Here is a 19,661-nt window from a genome sequence, read left to right as displayed (position 1 = left end):
TTCTGGCCAATAGTCCTTAAAAAAATACTTTCCCAAAAGTTAATTTTTAAGTTTGAGTCAATGTAAGCAAATTTTTGCTTCATAATTCTTACTAATAATGGAAGCTAGAAACATTTATTAGGGCATAACAATTCTGCAAAAACAATTTCTCCTATGACTTGTCAGATGACATTAGAGGAAGCATTTAAAGGTATTATGACACTTTTAATATGACTACAACTGAGCTAATTTCAAGTTTTTATTTTTTAAGGTAAGAATTCTTATTAAAATTATAAAAATGTAACACTATTACGGTGTGATTCATGCAAAGTGTCATGTTTCTGAATGAAGATAAATGAATAGGGACAGAACCTCACCAGGACTGAAAATGAAATTCAATACTTCAGAAAATTACAGGTAACTCTGCCTGAGCTTAGTTTTAAAAGGTCATGAAACCCTTCATGCAAGACCATACTCAGAGTCTGTCTCAAACTACTCTTTGTCAACTTTTTCCACTGGAAATGATTCCTAAGGAACAAACAGTAGCGAGAAAACATGAATAAAACACTTCATAACCACATTGCTCAAGTATTAAGGAGACAGATCTAGAAAGAAATGCATATAGATTTGCTGTGCATCTCATTACCTCCTACACCAGGGATTCCAAGTATCATGGAACCTGGCCCACAATGAGCATACACCACAAACTCTCCACATATTTCACAAGTTCACAGCCCTCCTGGAGCCTACTCAAGTACTCCATTTTCAAAAGTGGAAATCTCCAGAAGCTGGCTTATTTTCTCATGTACATCCTGGAAATACCACCTTCTCACGATCTTCAACTTATTTTGTAAGCAAATCAATGTTGACAATTAAAAACTACCTAGAACACTAATGAGCACAAACATTATCTGGCTTGAAAAAGTTTTATTAAACGTTTTTGGATGTGGCTTCCTACCTTTTAAGAATTAAAAAAAAGGTATTTCAATAAAAAACAAATCTATACTGAAGTTTTTCCTTTGTGTGAAGAAATATGAATTGTACATTAACATTTAAAAGCAAAGTAGTTCGCTGTCAAAACTTTAAGTCTCTCAAGAGCACAGCAAATTCTAAACACACTAAGATAGTACTGCTACTTCAGTAGTCTTGGGAATGGTGAGCGTTAGCCTGTCTATGGCTTAGGATCCGCTTCCATGCTTGTTTCCTGAGCTTCCTCCACCTCTGAGAGCTTTTCATCATCTGCAATTGAGAAAGAACCATACCACCTTAGTCAAATTTGCTAAAATTACATGTTTAATAAATACATGAAAACATGTTTACCCTTCATTAGACAATATATTTAAAATAAAAGTGGTAAAATGACAGTCTATGACTGAAATCGGCACATACAAGTCTTTGGTTTTAACAGTTCTGTTTTGGTGGTTCTTATGTATTTATTGCATCAAAATGTAAAATTTATGTGACAGATTTCACTTTAAACGAAAATCTAGGTTTTTGGCTTTTCTTGAAAACAATCAGATCAGATAAAATTTCCTATTGGCTATAATCAATACCATGAGCAGGTTTCCAGTTCCCCCAAAGCACCCACTGTTCACTGAGTATGCAAATATGCTTATCACTAATTACTTCACTCACTTATCATGGCCTGCCTGGGTCCTGAAACATTACTTTATAGCAATAAACTATAATAAACCAAGAAAAATTCCAAATCTATCATTCTTGAGTTTCTCTTAATATAAACTACTGGATATGTGTTAAAATCATATATTACTACAAATTCAGATTTTTCTGCATATGTTATGAAAGCTGAACAACATGAGTGCCTTCTAATGTCACCCAGTTATACTGCTGTTCTAAAATTGAAGGCGCACTCTCTCTTTAAAATGTGTATTTTAAAAGGCATGCCCCTGGGCCGTTAGAAATCTTCACAAACATTTGTTATGGATGTATTTCTACTTACTTTCCAGTGTTTGCTGAAGTTCGTGGATGGTACTAAGAAGAACGTGAAACTGTTTCCGTCTCAATTCCAGCTGTGTTAACAAGGAAAAAATTAATACACACTGACCTATAAACATACAGATCACGAAGTCTACCATATATATGAAAATACCTTGTCTTCAACACTCTCTTTAATATGTGACAGATGTTCTAATTCTTTGCCCAGAGCCTCTAGTTCCCTGAAAAATAAAAGTTACATTTTGCTAAATGGGGGGAATAGAATTCACAATACCTAACTTTTTAGTTACTAAGTAGTATTTTAATTAATTAATTAATTTTTAAAATATATCTTTATTGATTTAAGAGAGAGAAAAGGGGAGGGGGAGAGAGAGAGAGAAACATCAATGACGAGAGAACCACTGATCGAGCCCGCAACCTGGGCATGTGCCCTGACTGGGAATCGAACCCCGATCACCTGGATCCTAGGTGGACGCTCAACCCCTGAGCCACGCCCGGCCAAGCACTAAGTAGTATTTTAAAACTAAAAAAGGATGAGTTATAACACTGTATTATGATGAGACTTTAAAAGCTAAGGTGATTTATTCTTAACTTCTACGTATGTACTCATTTTCATTAAAATTAAATTTTTAGAAAATTTTTAAAGTATAGGAAAACATAGATAATAGAATATCAAACCCCAAGAACTGATAAGTTTTAACAACTTTTTGTCATACTTATTTCAAGTCGTTTTTTTTTTGTTTTTTTGGTAAAAGAAATAAAACATTGCAGATTAGTTTGAAATACGCTTTTAACCTTACCCTCAGTCTATTCCAAGCCGTTTTCCTTCCTTTACCTCCCACTCAGGCAATCACTGTATCATTCCAATCCTTTTTAATGTAATATCTGTATCTCTAAAGTAGGTTTACAGTTGTTCATATGGAAAGTAATACAATAATTAATAAATCATAATACAAGAATCAACCCTGGTTTTTGAACACTCACAACTGTAAACCTACTTTTGCCCCACCCTGTATGTCTTTTCTTTTGTCCAATTATGTTTTTGAGATCTGTGTTTAAAAAGTGTGTAACTATTTTATTCTTTTTAACTGCTACTTAGTATTATACTATATGAATAGACCATATTCTATCCACTTTCATAGTGATGCATATTATATGCATTTATTTTAGAACTACAAGCAGTAAGGCAGAAGGAATAAAAAATCTATTTAACAGTATTAGAATATGTCATATTGACTATCTTAGTCCTCCTTTTGGAACATATTGTGAAAATGGAATGCGTAGGCTACTATGTAAACAGTTACATATAAAGATTCGTTACTTTCAAGTAAAGCTCTACACTTACTTTAATGTCTCATGCCTGTCCGGATGATGCTGAATCACTTTTGCCAAAGCATCGTATTCTGAAAGACATAAAAATATTTAACAAATTAAGGTTTTTTTGAACTTGGATATCAAAACAAAATGTGTATCACAATTCTCTCCAAATCACTTTCCTAGAACATAAAGAGATGAACACACTGTAGGATGGAAAGAGTATTGCCAGTTTCACTTGATTCAGCCACAGCTGCAATGATAGATGATTTTAAATGTTCCATACAAGGACTTGGTCTCCCACTCTGTGTTTCATTTACCTATTCATGGGCTAAATACTAGAGGCCAGCTGAAGCATAAGTGATCTTAAGTCATTACGGATCAAGTGGGCTGATTCTGAAGAGGACTTTATTTACTATTTGCCCAGCAAATAAAAGATCAGCAAGGTAAATATATTATACCATTAATTTCAGATCCAAGACAACAGCAAATTATACTTCTCACTCATTCAAAGGTAAAGACCTCAGAAACCTAGAAATGATTTAAAATTCAGGAACCTTCCCCTGGCTGGTTTGACTCACTGATTAGAGCGTCAGCCTGTACACTGAAGGGTCTCAGGTTTGATTCTGGCCCAGGACACAAACCTCGACTGCAGGCTTCATCCTGGGCCCTGAGTGTAAAGACAGCCAATCAGTGTCTCTCTCTCACATCAATGTTGCCTCATTAGTCAACATAAACAATGTATAACATTTCAAAAAATTTGTAATTGAGATTATTAAATATGTTGGTATATCTTGCTGTAAATACACCACCAAAACTTGACCACATGCATTTTAGACTGAATTCAAACAACAACTTTTAAAAATAAGGAAATAGCCCTGCCAGTGTGGCTCAGCAGTTGAGAATCGACATATGATCCAGGAGATCTCAGTTCCATTTCCAGTCAGAGCACATGCCCAGTTGTGGGCTCGATCCCCAACAGGGGGCGTGCAGGAGGCAGCTGATCAATGACTCTCATCACTGATGTTTCTATCTTTCTCTCCCTCTCTCTCTGAAATCAATAAAAATATATAAAAAATAAATAAATAAAAATAAGGAAATAAATGTCATCTTAACTCATTAAAAAATAAAATTCATTGTTTTGGAAGTCAGCATATTAATTCAATAAAAGTATGATTTTTAATTAAAAATTTTGGATTACAAAATAATACATGCTCAGTGTAAAGAAGAAAAGAAGAATTTAAGCCATAAAATCCCACAACCCCCAAATAACCATTAACATTTTCCATTTCCTTCTAGTTCTTCATGTATGTCATAATTCTGATTATACATTATATTTCTTTCTGTCTTTCTTTCAACTTACATTATTAGGAACAATGCCTCTGCCATTAAAAATTATTTTGAAACAATTTTTATGGACTGCAATAAGGACATACCCTAATTTAAGAACAAAGAAAGGAACAAAACAAAGCTTTAACCTTCCTCTTATTATTTAGGCAGCTTGTAAATATTTGCTTGCTTTGTACTTAATAAAAACTCAATGGGCTCAAATTATCTTTTGTTTTAAGTAGTTCCATTAAACAAATAAACAACAAACAAAATCCTAAATCTAGTGTACTTGTGTAAATAGCCTTTGCTGATTAACCATATATTATGTAGGCAAAGGGGTCTGAAGACAGTAAAAAAACAAAAACAAAACAAAACACAAATACTTAAGAAATACTTGGATATTCAATTCAATCCAGGAAAAATATTTTTTTTCAGCATAGCCTTCTTTCTCTGCTATTTTAAAGAATAATATAATTTTAAAGAATTAAGTTTGACTCCTAATTCTTTTTTATAATTCAGGTTGATTCTAGAGGAAGATTTTACCTCACACTATTAAAAACAGCATGAAAATACTAGTCAATAATGAAGTATTTGCTAACTAAATCCCACAAAACTCTTACCTTGGCGATTTTTTCGTATTCGTTTTGCTTGAAGAATTTGCTTTTTGCACTCAGCAATTTTCTCATGTGCTCCAGCAATGCTACATTCTATATAAAAAGGTTTTTTAAGATAGTTGTAACATGTATAATCTCCATCCATTTTCAATCTTAAAATGTGTTTTTAAATTAAGTTCCATTGCTAATAAAATAGATGCTGACATTTAAAAAATAGCTGTAACTTAAAGTACTGTATCATATTAAAATACATTTTTGTAACTAATTTTACTATATTCTTTCTATTAATAGTTATTGTTATTATTTTACCACTAATAAAAGAAAAATGTTAGCGGGTATTATTTCCTTTAGGCCATAAAAATAAAAAATTACAGATAAACATTAATTAATTAGGTTTCTTTACCTATGTCTTTGTAAATTTTTTCATAATTTTCCATTTCTCTGAGATTCATATCATATACCAGCAAAGTTTTGCCCATGGAAAATTCACACTGGGACAGTGTGCTCAGCATACGTTGGTACTGGCTGTATCTAATAAAAAAAGAAAGAAACAGAGTGAAGATTTTTGTGGATTGCCAAAGTTGAACTATGTATAGTGTAGGCAAAGATTTCCTAATTAAATTATATAAAGTTCTGAGAGAATCCTTTGCTTTATTTAAAATAATTTAGAGTATCTGTCCCTTATGTTTTCTTTTCCCAAATATAGTGCACTTGAATTTATAAACTGCTTTAGTTACATATGCAAAGATGGGACTGTTGTTCCTATCATATAAGCTTAATTAAAACAGTTACTTGTTTTAATTTTGTTTTAAATACTTTTTAAAATGTTTTGATCAGATTTTATCTTCACAATTCTGTTCTCATAATTTTTTTCTCTCTATGTGGTTATCTGTCTATGTGAAAAGCTAATTCAAATGAGGAAAATTTTTCTAATTTAAAAAATTATTAAATATGTATAAAACTTTAAAGCAACCTCTTAGCTTATTTAAAAGGAACATTTCATATAGATATTTAAACACTTATCTGCTAAAAGTGATCACATAATGAGCCTGGATTTAATCTTCATTTCTTATCACTATGCCTTCTACACATTTTAATAACATAAAGCAGACCCCTCCAGAGAATTAAGGCCAGAAAAATCTACTCTTGATTAATCTAGAGTTGACTCAACTGGACATTTAAGGTGAGTGAAAATTGGCAATATTTACAGGACTGTGCACAAGGTCTAAAATCACATTGGACAGTGGTATAGAAACAACAGTGCAAAGATATACCCCTCTTCCTGGGATCCAGAGTTGCACCACTTAATGAAGCTTTTCACTAGCAGATTAATTCTGCGATCATCTCCAGCGCCATCTCCATCAATTAGGAGACGCTTCCGTATGACTTCATCTGGAGGAAGGAACAATGTGAATTAGAAAGACCATCTGGCTCTTGTTAATCCAGGAACAAATACCCAGTATCACTACTCATTCATTCATCCAAAAGAAAATTACTGAAATGGAAATGTACTCAATGCCACTGAGCTGTATACTTAAAAATTGTTAAAATGGTCAATGTTATGTAGGTTTTCCTACTATATGTAGACATACATTTCCATAAATACACATACATATATAAACATACACACACATATAAATAAAGCTGTTGGGTGTCCATTTGTGTCAGGCACTATCCTAGGGTCTGGGGTCACAGCAGTGAAAAGCCCAGCCCTCACAGACCTGCGAGGCACTAGGCTGCTGAGGAGAAATAATTTTCAGGTACCACCAAGGAAGTAAGCCAATAATTCTTGGGAGAACTCTTTTTTGAAAAACCTGTTCATGCAGAAGGAAGACTGAAGAGCACATGCCTCTGACTGGTGTGAGTCCTGCCTGGTAAAGGAACAGAGAGAAAAGAGACTTAAAGACGCAGAGGCAGACTGAGGAGGGAGATGAGAGGGGTCAGAGAAAAAGGAATAAACCTGGAGTTTTTTAAATGTGTAATTTAGTCATTGTATCTGCAATGTTCTTTCCCCATGAGGCCTTTTTATTAAAACAAGTCCGTCTCACTTTTGCTCCAAGGCAAAGAAAAAGAGGAATGAGAAAAGCAGCGTAGATGATTATGGTGAGTGAGAAGTGAAGTGGCCTGGCAGCCCCACTGGTGTTCTTCCTGGACAAAATCATGCTGGATCATAACAAGAGAAAGGCAATTTGAAACTGCAAAATATCATTTTCATCTATCAGAATGGCAAAGATCAAAAGACCTGATAATAAAAGTGTTGGCAAGAGTGCTGAGAAACTGCACTACATACACTGATGGAAAGTAAACGGGTACACTCTTTGCAGGGCAACTGGGCAAAAACAATATTTAAGAGGCACATTCTAGGAACTCATACTATAGATGCATGTGCACCCATTCACAAAGATGAATGTAAAGGGATGTCCTTAACAGTGCTGCTTGTAAAGGGAAGATTGCAAACCTAAACACTCACCAGGAAGAAATTGGTTAAATTATGAAACATATTATGCAGCCAAAAGAATAGTGTGGGTGTATATACTGTAGCCAAAAAAAACTCCTCCTATATGTTAAGTAAAATAAAAACAAAACAGGTGCAGAGCAGCACACAGCTTGTTGCCGTTTGTGTAGAAAGTGGGGAGGCTTGGTACGTGTCTGTGTATCTGTGCACACATCACACATGTGGTGTGCTTATGTATTCAGAGAGTATCTTTGAAAGGATACACAGGAAACTGGTAATACTGGTTGTTTTTGGTAAGAGAGATGACAAAGGATGAGAAAAGATTTAATTTTCTAAATGGCTTTGTAGAATTGTGTTTGCTTGGTTTTTAACATGTGCATGCGTTTTTCATAATAAGTTTTAAAGTGTAAATAATTCCTGGAGAGTCTGCCTGATGATTCAACAGCAAAATCTTTAAACAACAGTTCCTGTGTGTGGGCAGAAGTAATTTTGAGCGCAGGTGCAGCGGAGATAAACTTTAGAAGGCAGGTGGCTTGTTTTAAAATTTATTCTGTGACATCAGATAAACATTTTAGAATTGGGTTTTGTTCTCAGAGTAATGGCTTTGACAGGCTGCTCAAACTACAGATTCATCAGGTGTTTTAATTTTACACTTTACAATACCAATTAATGCTTTCAGTTTTTAACCACCAACAGTGTTATTTGAGGAGACTGAGACAAAACAGTCCTTAAAGAGATTAAAATGTAGAAAATGAAATTTTTTTAAAAAACTACAAAGATGTTTTAAGTTTGTTAGAATAAAAGTAAACATACACGGGTGAGCAGTCTGGTGTTCAACTGATACTGTTCAATTCCTCTGCTGGTCTTATCATCTGTTCTTCCAAGTCCTCCCCCCTCCCCTCAAACCCCTTCTCCCTCCCAGATGCCTGGACGTCCTACTTTATTGAGGACCAGTGATTTCAAATGTAAATGCATTCAGGGAACAGGAAATAAAGAATAGAGAAATTGGGGAGTGACTACCCTAAGGGGAAGCTATTAACCAGAACGAGTTTTTCAAGACATTGTTAAAAGTTTAGTAACTAACAAAACATACGTCAAGCAGATTTTGTAATCATTTCACCCGTGTACTTAAAATCTGTGCACTTTTATATATGTATGTAATATTCCAATTACAAAAGTTTTGAAATGTTTAAACACTGTCAAGGCCAAATAAACGTGGGGCAGGGTTCATGAGGGTCTTGCCCTTCTTCTTCTTCCCTACCTTCTCACTGTGCTTATGTTTCTGGTGCCCAATAAATATTTTAAAATTGGATTTGTGGTGCCTGCCTGAGACCATCTGCCCTCCAAAGAGAGCTTTGTCTCAATAAAGCACTAACAAAAAGCAGCAGGCAACTATCTTATTTTCAGGTCCACAGCAGAGATTTCTATTCTTGAACAAAACACATGAATATCTGATCAACGAGCAGGTGTGTCTATAAGGTACCAGAGTAAGTTCTGAGGATGTGAAATAAAGACCTGAGCTCTATCACTCTAGTTGGAGAAATAACGTATAAGACTGACTGCACACACACAGAGGCTGTGATTGTTAAATGAGTGACACAGACACACAGTAGAAGAGATTAGGATGAGAGCTCCCTCTGGCTTGGGGATTCCAGGGGAAATGGAATTTGAGCTGCACTTTTGAAACTTAAAAATCATCAATCAAAAAAGCTACAAGGTGCTCTGGGCAGTTTGCTCAGTGGTTAGAGCATTGGTCCCAAAGGGTCTCAGGTTCAGTTCCCAAACCTGGTTGGGGCGTGTGCGGGAGGCAACCCATCCATGTGTCTCTCTCACGTCGATGTCTCTCTCTCCTCCTCACTCCCTTCTTCCCACACTCTCTAAAAATCAATGGAAGAATGTCCTGGGGTGAGCATTAAAAAAATGCTAAAAGGCATCTATCAAAATTTCAAGTAACACATGCCCTTTCAGCCAGTAATCAGAGATCTACTTGCACACATGTAGTACGACATAGGCCCATCAACAAGGGACTAGTTAAATACATTTTGGTACAGGAATATGATGAAATACCATGAAGCTATAAAAAGCAAAAAAACCGTCAACGCACTGATACAGAGAGACCACCTAGGATAACTTGTTATAAGAGCAAGGTGTTTGGTATGTCTCATTCATATGAAAATGAAGGGGAATAAGAATGTATATTAACATGTCCTTATATTCATAAAGACACCCTGGAATGATATGCAAGAAATTAATAAAAGAGGTTAAGGGGAGGGGCGGTATAAGGGAAGAGATGGGGAACAGGCTGGAAGACGGGGAAACACCTTTTATATTACTTGATTTTTGAAGCATTTGTGTACTCAAAATCTGTTAGCTGTTATTTGAAAAAGAAAGCTATGAGGTGGAGATGGTATCACAGGTGTTTGCATATGCCCAAACACAACAAATTGTACACGTTAAAATATGTGCAGGTCTTTGTACATCAATTATGCCTCATAAAGCTGTTGGGGAAAAAAGCAGGGAGGAAGCTGTGAGCTGCAGCAGCTGATCTGGGACAGGACTACCCTAGAACACTAGGGGCGCTGGGTACATGAGACAAATCTCAGGACCCAAGCACATAAAGGCCGTTGGTGGTCAGACTGCGAGAGTCCACACTGCTAAAGGCCATGCTAGTACACTTGGACCTTGCTGGTAGGCAACTGCGAGTTTCTAAAGATTCATGGGCAGGATCTCCTAGCGGGATTAAGCTGAGGGCAGTGTACAGAATGGACAACTGGGAAAAGGCCAAAGTCAGGGAGGCTGGTTAGGCTACGAAAGCATGTGCAGTCAGAGCTAAAACAGCATGAATTAAAGTAGAGGTTAGAATCACAGGTCCTGGAAGGCAGGTCAGGGCTGAGCAGAGGCTTGGAAAAGGCAGGAGGCGTGAGGAGGAGGCTGGTATGACTAGTTCTGGGAACACAGAGAACTGTCTAGGCAGCCAAGGCCATTTTCTGGCTTCAGCCCTGTCCCTCCTTCTTCATAGCCAAACTCCTGGGCCAATGTTCTGATTAGACCACAGTTGTTACATTGGGTGTGTGTATGTATGTGACCAATATTTAACTTAATTTGTAAAATGGGAATAAAACTATCCACTTTGTAGGACTTCTGTGAAACTTTGTGGAAATAAAAATATACAACGGAGCATAATGCCTGTTCACAGTAGGAAAGCAGTAGGAAAGCCGGGGGGGGGGGGGGAGGTAGCCTATCTTATGTTAAATTTAATCCACAACTTGAGTCATCCTAAAAATGGTAAAAAGTGAGTAAATGTTGAATATATATCTCTAGATAAATCAATATACTCAGATACATGTTATGCATTTATGCACAGTTTCGCCCAGTTATGATCTCTCACAAATTTGCTTGTCTCAAGCTTCATATTACAAAGTTACAATATTGCTAGCTTAAACTGCATGGACAGTTGCTGCCTAAAAAAATTCTCTGGGGATGAGAGTTACTGAAATCCCACATATAAGCAGAGCACAGCTTCAACAGCAAAAAAATAAAACAAAGGGGTGAGGTGCCAGTTTGAAAACAGGCTCTGTTCTTTTTCAATTTGAAGATGGCCAGCTGTTGATGGTTCCTAACACACATGATGTGAGCACTATTATTTCTAATACCTCATCAGTTAGCTCTAGATTGAACACATCTAAGACGTGTTTTGTTTACTATATACGCTGACTCCATAAATGATTATCATGCTTGAAGCTCTTTATAAGCAATTTGCATGCTAATATTAATAATTCTGGTGGGCCTTGGCCCACCCTGTAAAAACAATAAAGATGACTTAGAAACTATTTTACTGATGTTATCATCATTCCTTAGTTGTCATGATTACTTTCTTTACTGACTATGAGATCAATGCCATATGGAAAGAGCTTTTAAACCAAAATGCTTAGCATCTGCCCTGAGAACGGTTTTGCACTTGACTTTAGGCCTGTAGGGAGATTTCCTACTGCATTCAGTTATATGTTGTACCATAATTATACCTACATTCTGCTGTGCAAATAACTTTAAAATCAGTTATGACACCTGTATGTCGACAAGCAAGTATTTCTTCATAAAATTGAGATGAATTTTAGACCCCTTCCTGCTTATCTGCCAACCTATACCTAGAAGAAATACAAAATTGCTTAAGGCACTAAGCCTCAAAAAGTCCTTGCAAGGGGTTAGATTTTAATACCTATTTCTCATAAACAGAGGCTGGGAGAAATTACTCCTTTACCATCATTAGACCAACTCTCCATTTCCAAGCTTCCGGCCAGGTGACACAGCCATTTTAACTGTGTTCTCATTTTAGTGTGGAAAGATAATCTCTCATAAATCCAGACTAATACTCCTTTCAAAACCCACAGTTGTTATTCCCCACAGTAGCTATTAAAACTTGGACTATAAAACAACTTTTCAGAACATCTAAGAGAAAGTATTCAAAAAAGGAAAGAGGAAAACAATCTGGAAGATAATGGTGGGCCAACTTCCGAAACACGTACTTCTTTAGGACAAGTCAAGGCTTGACAACCTATGGCAAGAGCTTCCCTGTTAAGAAACTTCTACCACATTGGACGCCCTCACAGCCCTGCAACCTCACCTGCTTCTAGGAAATAGCAATCCTGGGATCTACCAATGAAGATTGCATTTTCTTTCTAAAAGCAATGTAGCAAGGAATACTGTAGGAACACAAACCCACCACTGGCTTTTTCCTGATGTTCCTAAACCCTCTGGATCCAAAATGAAAACCACAGGAAGGGATAACAATTTCAGACAGGATTATAGTGGAAAAAAAGCTGGCACTAGGGCAATGTAGTAATATGTGTCAAAATTACCTATGGCCTGTATTCTAGAAATTATTCCCACAAGTGTACAAAGACATCTATACAAATAGCTCCACTGCAATACTACTTGTAAGAGTAAAAAACTGAAAACAGCTAAATGTTTCATAGATTAAAAAAAGCTGTTATATTTACACAACGAAATACTACTTGGCCTTAAAAAAGAAGGATCTCTTACCCTTTGTGACAGCATGGATGGACCTGGAGAGCATTACGCTCAGTGAAATAAGCCAGTCAGAGAAAGACAAGTACATATGATTTCCACTCACATGAAATCTAATGAACAAAATGAACTAATAGGCAAAACAGTGAAAGACGCATATAGATAGAGAGCAGGCTGACAGCTGTCAGGGTGGGGGCAGGGGAGGACTGAGCAAGAAAGAGAAAAAATGTACAACAGTGTGGTGACTGCCGGGGGAGGGGGGTGGGAAAGGTGGGGGAGGGCTTGGGGGATAAATGGTGATGGACGGAGACCTGACTTGGGGTGGTGACACACAATACAGTGCACAGATGATGTGCTGTAGGATTGTGCACCTGAAAACTGAACAATTTTGTTAACCAATGTCATCCCAACAAATTCAATCAATCAATCAATCAATAAAATACTACAAGTTGATACCAAAGAATGAGGTAGAAAGAGCTCCAAGCTCTATCATTAATTATGGAAATATAACACAGAAGAGGGTGGAAACACCTGTATAAAAATTTAAAGGATATGTACGTATTGGTATATTAACAAATACATAATGCTTGCAATATGCTAACAACTGTTCTAAGCGCTTTTCACATATAAATACATTTAATCTGCACATAGCCCTATAAAGTAGATATTATTACCCTTACTTTACCGATGCAGGTAAAAAGACATTTTTACTTGCTCCAAATTAAATGTCACAGGAAGTAAAGAGTAGAGCTGGGACTCAAACTCAAGAGTTGGGCACCAGAGAAAGTGCTTTTTACCTTTTATAAGCATTTAAAAATCATTTTGGAAGGGCATACACAAGAGTTGATTGTGATCACCTTTGGGGAGCAGGATTAGTAATGGAATATGATTAGAGGAAGGTCGTCACATTTCTTCCTGGATTTTTTGACATGTATTACTTTAAAAAATATATTACGTGGTTATCTAGGTAGTGAACTTCATGGTCATTTTGAGGTATTTTACTTCATTTTTTTCCGTATTAAAAAAAATCCTACTCAATGTTCTTTAATAAATCTATGATGTGTAACAAGAAGAAAAGTGGCTTGCCCTGAGCTATTATTAACAAGAGGAGAGACTAAGGCCACGTAAAAACAATGGGAGTGCAGAGTCCTGTTAGATTTACTATTAGCTTGCCTCTGATCAGGAGTTATTAAGCTGAAGTATATTCCATTGTTAGATCCCTTAGAGTAAAATTACACCTAGCCCCTCCTTTCAGGAAGCTTAAAATCATTAAAAACAATTTTTAAGGCCAACACTATTAAAAAGACACAAAAATGGAAGGTGGAAAAACAATAAGATAATCTGATTCCTTCATGTAAACACTGATCTCTCGTGAGATACTTAGGACCAGTCTAAATAAATTGCTGATGCCAAAGTAAATTACTTAAATCAAAATTAAATTTTTAAAAAGCAAAAGTATTGTTGAGGTTCTTTGTTTTTCTCTAAATTTATTTAAATATTTAGAGTACAGTGCTAATAAAGTCAAGGCTGAAATTCCAACCTTGCTTTGAGAAACCATTTATTTTGGCTAAAGAAACTATTTAATAGTTGAACTGCAGCCGTAACCCCTGTGCTGGGGCCATAGCCGAGGGAACAGAGGGGGCAAATTCAATGGCACAAGTGAAAAGACAAAAAACCCTGTGCCCACAAGTGTCTAATTAATGTTGGGTCAGCAACTGAGATAGAAACAGCAGCCGCAGACACATATTTAGTGTGTACACACTCCTATTTGATGACCACACATCTTGTTTCCTTTCATTCTGAAGTGTCCTGCTTTGGACCATAACTCAACTTCTAAATGCTTTATATATAGTAACACACATCACCCTTGAAACCACCTGACAGAATGTGTATTGTCACCTTTCTTTACAGATTGGTGGTGTCACCTCTGCAATCACAGGAAAATGTAATCAATTACATTATTAGAAAGTCATAGTACAGTTATGTTAGGCAATTTAAAACCATTATTTCAAGTTTTAACAAGCATATATCCATGCATTACATGCTCTAATTTTTTAAAAAGACCACTAAACACTGTCAAAACCAACAGGCTCTATTAAATGGAAAGTACAGCCACATCCAGCACCCCCGTCCCCCCTTCATCCCCCATCTGTTGCTCTGGTATATCAATATATCTACCTAATGTTTTCTGTATTGCAAAAAGGGCTTCTGAAATGATTTCTATTAGGGTACTAACACTGTTTAACACCCTTTAAATTAACACATACAAAAGACAAACTGTGAACATAGCTTAAATTAGCAATGACAACATCTAAACTGCTTTCCAGCTGGCCAAGATGCTGGGGTGCAACAGGGGAGGAGAAAGAATGGCTTTGCCAATAACTGGCTATGTGACAATAAGTCACTGACTTCACCAGACCTCTATTTTTCCATCTATAAAATTAGTGTGTTGGTGATAATATCCACAGTTCAGATAACAATAGAGTATTTCTCTCCTTCTCTCTGAGGCAGGGCAGTTCCTCAAGGTAATCCATGTGTCTTTGTGCTGGGTGCAGGAAATAAAGAGCCTGTCCTCCAAGAGTTCCCAGTTCAATTAGATAGTCAGGCCCATGTGTAAGGATCACATGAGGCCACAAAACCTTGCAAGGCGCCTCAGATTCAGATTTTTAAGGGACAGATCCTGGTACTCCTCCAAGAACTTTTCAGGAGAATGAGTGAGATATTGAAGCCACCCTCTTCTCAGTCTTCTCCACTGTCATCACCCTAACCCAGGCCCACCTCATCTCTCACTTGGAATGTCTCACATTGGCCTCCCTGCTTCCACTCTTGCTTTCCTAGAATCCATTCTCTACATAGCAATCCAGAATGATCTAAAAGATGTATCAGATCACAAACTCTTCTACTTAAAATCCTCCAATCATTTCCAAGTACCAATGGAAGGCAAATCAATCTTTCCATGGCCTATAAGGCTTGTTTATTTTTTCTAACCTTTTGTGTCATACCCCTCCTGGTCCACCTGGCCCACCTGGCTCCAGCCCCCTCATCTTCCCTGGGGGAGAAGAGCTTGTTTTCACCTCAGGCCTCTGCACAACAGTTGTCTCTATCTGGAACACTTTCCCGGAACACAAATCTTCACAGAGCTGACCCCTGCAGGTCTCACATTAAATGTCACTTGAGAGCGACCACACCTGACCACCCTATTTTAACCTGCCTGCTGGCAGCCCTCCCCATTACTCTCTCTTACATTCTATCCAGTTCATTCTCAGAACTCAATTAACTTCAGAAATTATCTTATTTACCGATTAATTGCATACAATTCCTTCTCTCCCCCAAGGAGTAGTCAGGCCTTCCTCTGTAGTTTACTGCTGTAACCAGCACCTGGCATTGTGCCTAAAAGGTATGCAATAGATTCTTGTTGGCCTATCACACATATCTCATTTCTGCTTGATTTTTACCAAAATCTCAGTTGAAGAAAACCACATTTATAGAGAACTGCCTGAAGGAGTTGTAGTTCATTCTTTCCTGTATAGTGTAGATATTCTTAAAGCAAACGAGCAAAAAAAATTTGCTCTGAATTAAGGCAGACCAGCAAAGCTATTTGCCTAAACCACACAGTCTACTGGCTTTAGAATGCTGTCTAACTTATGGGTTAGCCTTCTCTGTCCTACTAAGTTATGTGCCAAGAAACAGCCCACTGATCTTCAGTGCTGAAAAGAAGTTAATGATATGAACCGGCTTTTCTTCTTAAGCACCCCAAAGATAAGCTTTTTCTCTCATGTTTAAATCACAAAAAACTGCTTGTCCTGGTTATCTAATATTGCCTTCTCTCATAAACACTGGATCACAGAATGGACCAGCTCCTGCCTCCTGGTATGAACTGCTAGAGAAACAAGAGCTCCGGCAGGTTTCTCAGTAAGTGCACCGGGCTTTCCCCTGGCATTGTGAGGATCACCCCCACTCTAACTTCCTTTTCTCCTAGTCTCCATGTTCTTGTTGCCCTGCTTCCGCACCCATGTATTTTATGTTTATGATGGTAAGCTGCCTTAAATATTTTCTAGAATAAGCCAAAAAAGTATTAAGGGCTACAGCAGCAGTATACATGAAATAACATGGTCACAGGTAAAGATAAGCTGGTTCTAGGAAAGAGAAAAGGGGGTAAATGGGTAGGCCTTGAAGACTAAGTGGGTTGTCCCCAGGCAGCGCAGGGGCATCCTGCAGATTAAAGAGGAAAAGGCACCGTTCTCACCTAGGGAACGTGCAGGAGCCGAGCACACCAGCTCTTCCTGCACTTCGTCCTCAGAACCACCCTAGGAGGTCGATTTTGTCATTATGCCCACACAAAGCATGAAACTGAGGCCCAGGGAGGTGAATTAACCCGCACGAGGTCCGACAACTTGCAAGTGGGGGTTCCCAGCCTCTGCGGATGTGGGGGCGCCCCTGACTGCAGTAACTTTACTAGGCCGCGCCGTCCCTTCTCGCCTCCTTTGGAGCCCTCCGCCTCAGAAAACAGAGAAGTTGCACTAACAAGCACAGTCACTCACTCGGAACCTGGGGTACCCTTGGTCTTTCCCTCTGCTGGGTCGCTCAAGTCCTGGCCCCCTCCCTCCTGAACCTCTCAGCACCCCCCCCCCCCGCGGGAGCCACGGGTCGCCTTAGGAGCACAGCAGCGGCGGCTGCGACACTGTCCCTGCGACACTGTCCCTACGGCGAAGGGCAGAGCTCTGGACCAGCCCAGCACCTGCGCCACCCGGCGTAAGCTACTTCGCATCCCGGGGTCCCAGTTTCCTCTGTAAAGTGGGGACACTAATTAGAACACTGCTGGACATACAATAAACGCTACATGTTAGCAACGGGGGTGGGGGGCCGGGGGCTTAGCGCCTCGCTTTCCCTTCTCCCATCCTTCCTCACGTAGCAGAGCACAGTGGTCTTTTTTTTTTTTTAATGCAAATCTGATCACACCGGACCAATGCTAAAAGCTTTCAATGGTTTCCCATCGCCTTCAGGAATCTCTGGCTCGTACCGTTCTAAATTCCAGCCGGTATCCGTCATCTTGGAGCTGCTCCAACACTTTGGGGCCTTCGCGCGCGTCATTCCCCAGCTGGAACACCGGCCCATCTATTGATCCTTTATAATGGGATTAAGGGTGACTTTCCGATCTCCAAGAATGAATAGAGAAATCTCTGTTCACGCTTCTAGTTCCCAGCCCTGCGCTTCCCCTAAGGTAACTAAGTACCCCACGTGTCTTTCCCAGCGGTCCGCCACCTCCGCGGGGCAAACGCTCTCACCCGCCGGGCCGGGCCGCAGCCCTAAGCCAAGCCCCGGTGGGATGAATATTCACGACTCACCGAAACTGCCACGAGGCAAAGTTAAAATTTCCAATGAAGTTCCTGGATCTCTGAGATCTCCCCACCCCCTACTTCTTATCACACCCATAAATTTGTGTCCAGTATTTTCTTTCCACTGCCTACCCCCAACTCGCAGGCGTATCCTCTCCACAGGCATCTACGGCTGCCAGTCACCCTCCCTTCCCCCGGAGCGGCCGCCCCTAGGTGCCCCTCCCAACGCCGGAGGACTCCCTCCGCGGTCCCTGAAACCCTCCCCAGGTCCCCCCCCCCCCGCGGCCCGCGGTGGCGCCCACCTTCCCCGGGGCCACAGGCCCTTTCATTCCAGCTCCGGGGGCGCAGCGCAGACCGCCCTCTGCGCCCCTCCTCAAACAGGCCGCCTTCCCAAGCGGCGCTCACGGCTCCCGCGAACCCACGCGTCCCCCTCCGTTCCAGCAGACGGAGCACGCACCCCAAGCCATGCACACACACGCACCCCGACAAACCTCTCGCTGCCCAGATGCACCCTAGGGGCCCCATTCCCACGCGCGCTCCGCATCTCATGACTCTCCCCCCACCCGCTCCGGCCGCCCCTCGGACACCCGGCCCCACCTCCTCCCGTCGGCCGGGCCCCAGCGCCCTCTGCCCACCCCCGAGGCAGGGCCAGTTCCGGGCCTCCCCGCGACGCGGGTCCCTTCCCAGGCCCTCCACAGACTCCCCCAGGTGTCACCCTGTGCCCGCGGACACCCCGGACACTGGTCCCGGGCCCCGGGCCCGCTCCCCTCCCGCCGCCCGCCCTCGGGGCCGGGAGCGGCCCAGCTCCCCTCCCCCGCTCCCCGCTCCCCAGCTCCCCTCCGCCGCTCCTCCGGGCCCCCGCCCCACCCGGCGCCTCGGCGCGTCCCCGACAGCCCGGCCCCTCCCGGGACCGGCCGCCCACGTGCGCTCCCCGCCGCGACCACCCGCCCGGCGCGGCCTCGGGGAGCGGCCGGCGGGTCCGCGCGGCCCGGGCGGGCGCGGGGCGGCCGGGGGCTCGCGGAGGCGGCGGGCCGGGCCGGGGCGGCGCGGGCTCCGGGAGCGGCGGGGCCGGGCGGCGGGCGCTCACCGTCAGTCACGGCTCCCATGGCGTGCGCGGCGGCGGCGGCGGCGCAGGCTGAGGCGGCGGTTGGCGGCGGCGGAGGTCAAACTCCCACAATGCAGCCGGGTAAACAGCCATGGAGGCGGAGGCGGCGCCCGCGGCCGCCCGCTCCGACGCCTGAGCCGCGCCGCCGCGGGACCCGCGCCCCCCGCGCTGCCGCCTCCCCGGGGGCGGCCCGGCCGGCGCGCGTGGGAGCCTGGCTGCGGGCGGCGGCCCCGCTGCACCCGGCCCGCCGCCCCCGCCGCAGCCCCGGCCCGCCGCCCCCCGCCGCCCCGCCCGGCCCACGCCCAGAGGCCGCCCCGGAGGCCGCCGGCGCCAGGTGAGCTCTCGGGCGCGCCGGTGCGGCGGGGGCTGCGGGCCGCCCGGGGTCGGGCCTCGCGCCTCCCCGGGGCCCGGGACCGCGGCCGGGCGCCCCCTCTGGGCTGCGGCTGCTGGGGTGTGCTCGCCCCCCGCGGGTGGGACGGGCGGCGGGGCGCCTGGACCCGGCTGAGCCCGGGGGACGCGGGACGTGGGGCGCGGCACGAGGGTCCCCG

General features: G+C 41.7%; 2 protein-coding genes across 2 annotated transcripts in view; one reads left to right on the top strand and one right to left on the bottom strand.

Moving 5' to 3' along the window:
- Positions 1 to 90: 90 nt before the first annotated feature.
- Positions 91 to 19,273, bottom strand: THOC7 (THO complex subunit 7). Its single transcript, XM_081159888.1, is given in 9 exon segments — positions 91 to 1,218; positions 1,940 to 2,009; positions 2,090 to 2,156; positions 3,281 to 3,338; positions 5,199 to 5,285; positions 5,596 to 5,723; positions 6,467 to 6,584; positions 19,096 to 19,171; positions 19,177 to 19,273. Coding segments are annotated over 9 exon segments (702 nt in total). The 5' UTR covers positions 19,207 to 19,273; the 3' UTR covers positions 91 to 1,150.
- Positions 19,274 to 19,387: 114 nt separating this feature from the next.
- The window catches only part of ATXN7 (ataxin 7), a 133,244-nt gene continuing 132,970 nt past the window's right edge, over positions 19,388 to 19,661 (top strand). The window contains exon 1 of the mRNA XM_081160284.1: positions 19,388 to 19,447. The gene's annotated coding sequence lies outside the window, so the exon portion shown is untranslated. The remainder of the gene's footprint in view (positions 19,448 to 19,661) is intronic.

Source organism: Miniopterus schreibersii (genome assembly GCF_964146895.1).
Source record: "Miniopterus schreibersii genome assembly, chromosome: 15".
NCBI lineage: Eukaryota > Metazoa > Chordata > Mammalia > Chiroptera > Miniopteridae > Miniopterus > Miniopterus schreibersii.
The sequence above is the reverse complement of the archived record's forward strand: the minus strand, read 5'-3'. Positions and strand labels throughout refer to the sequence as shown.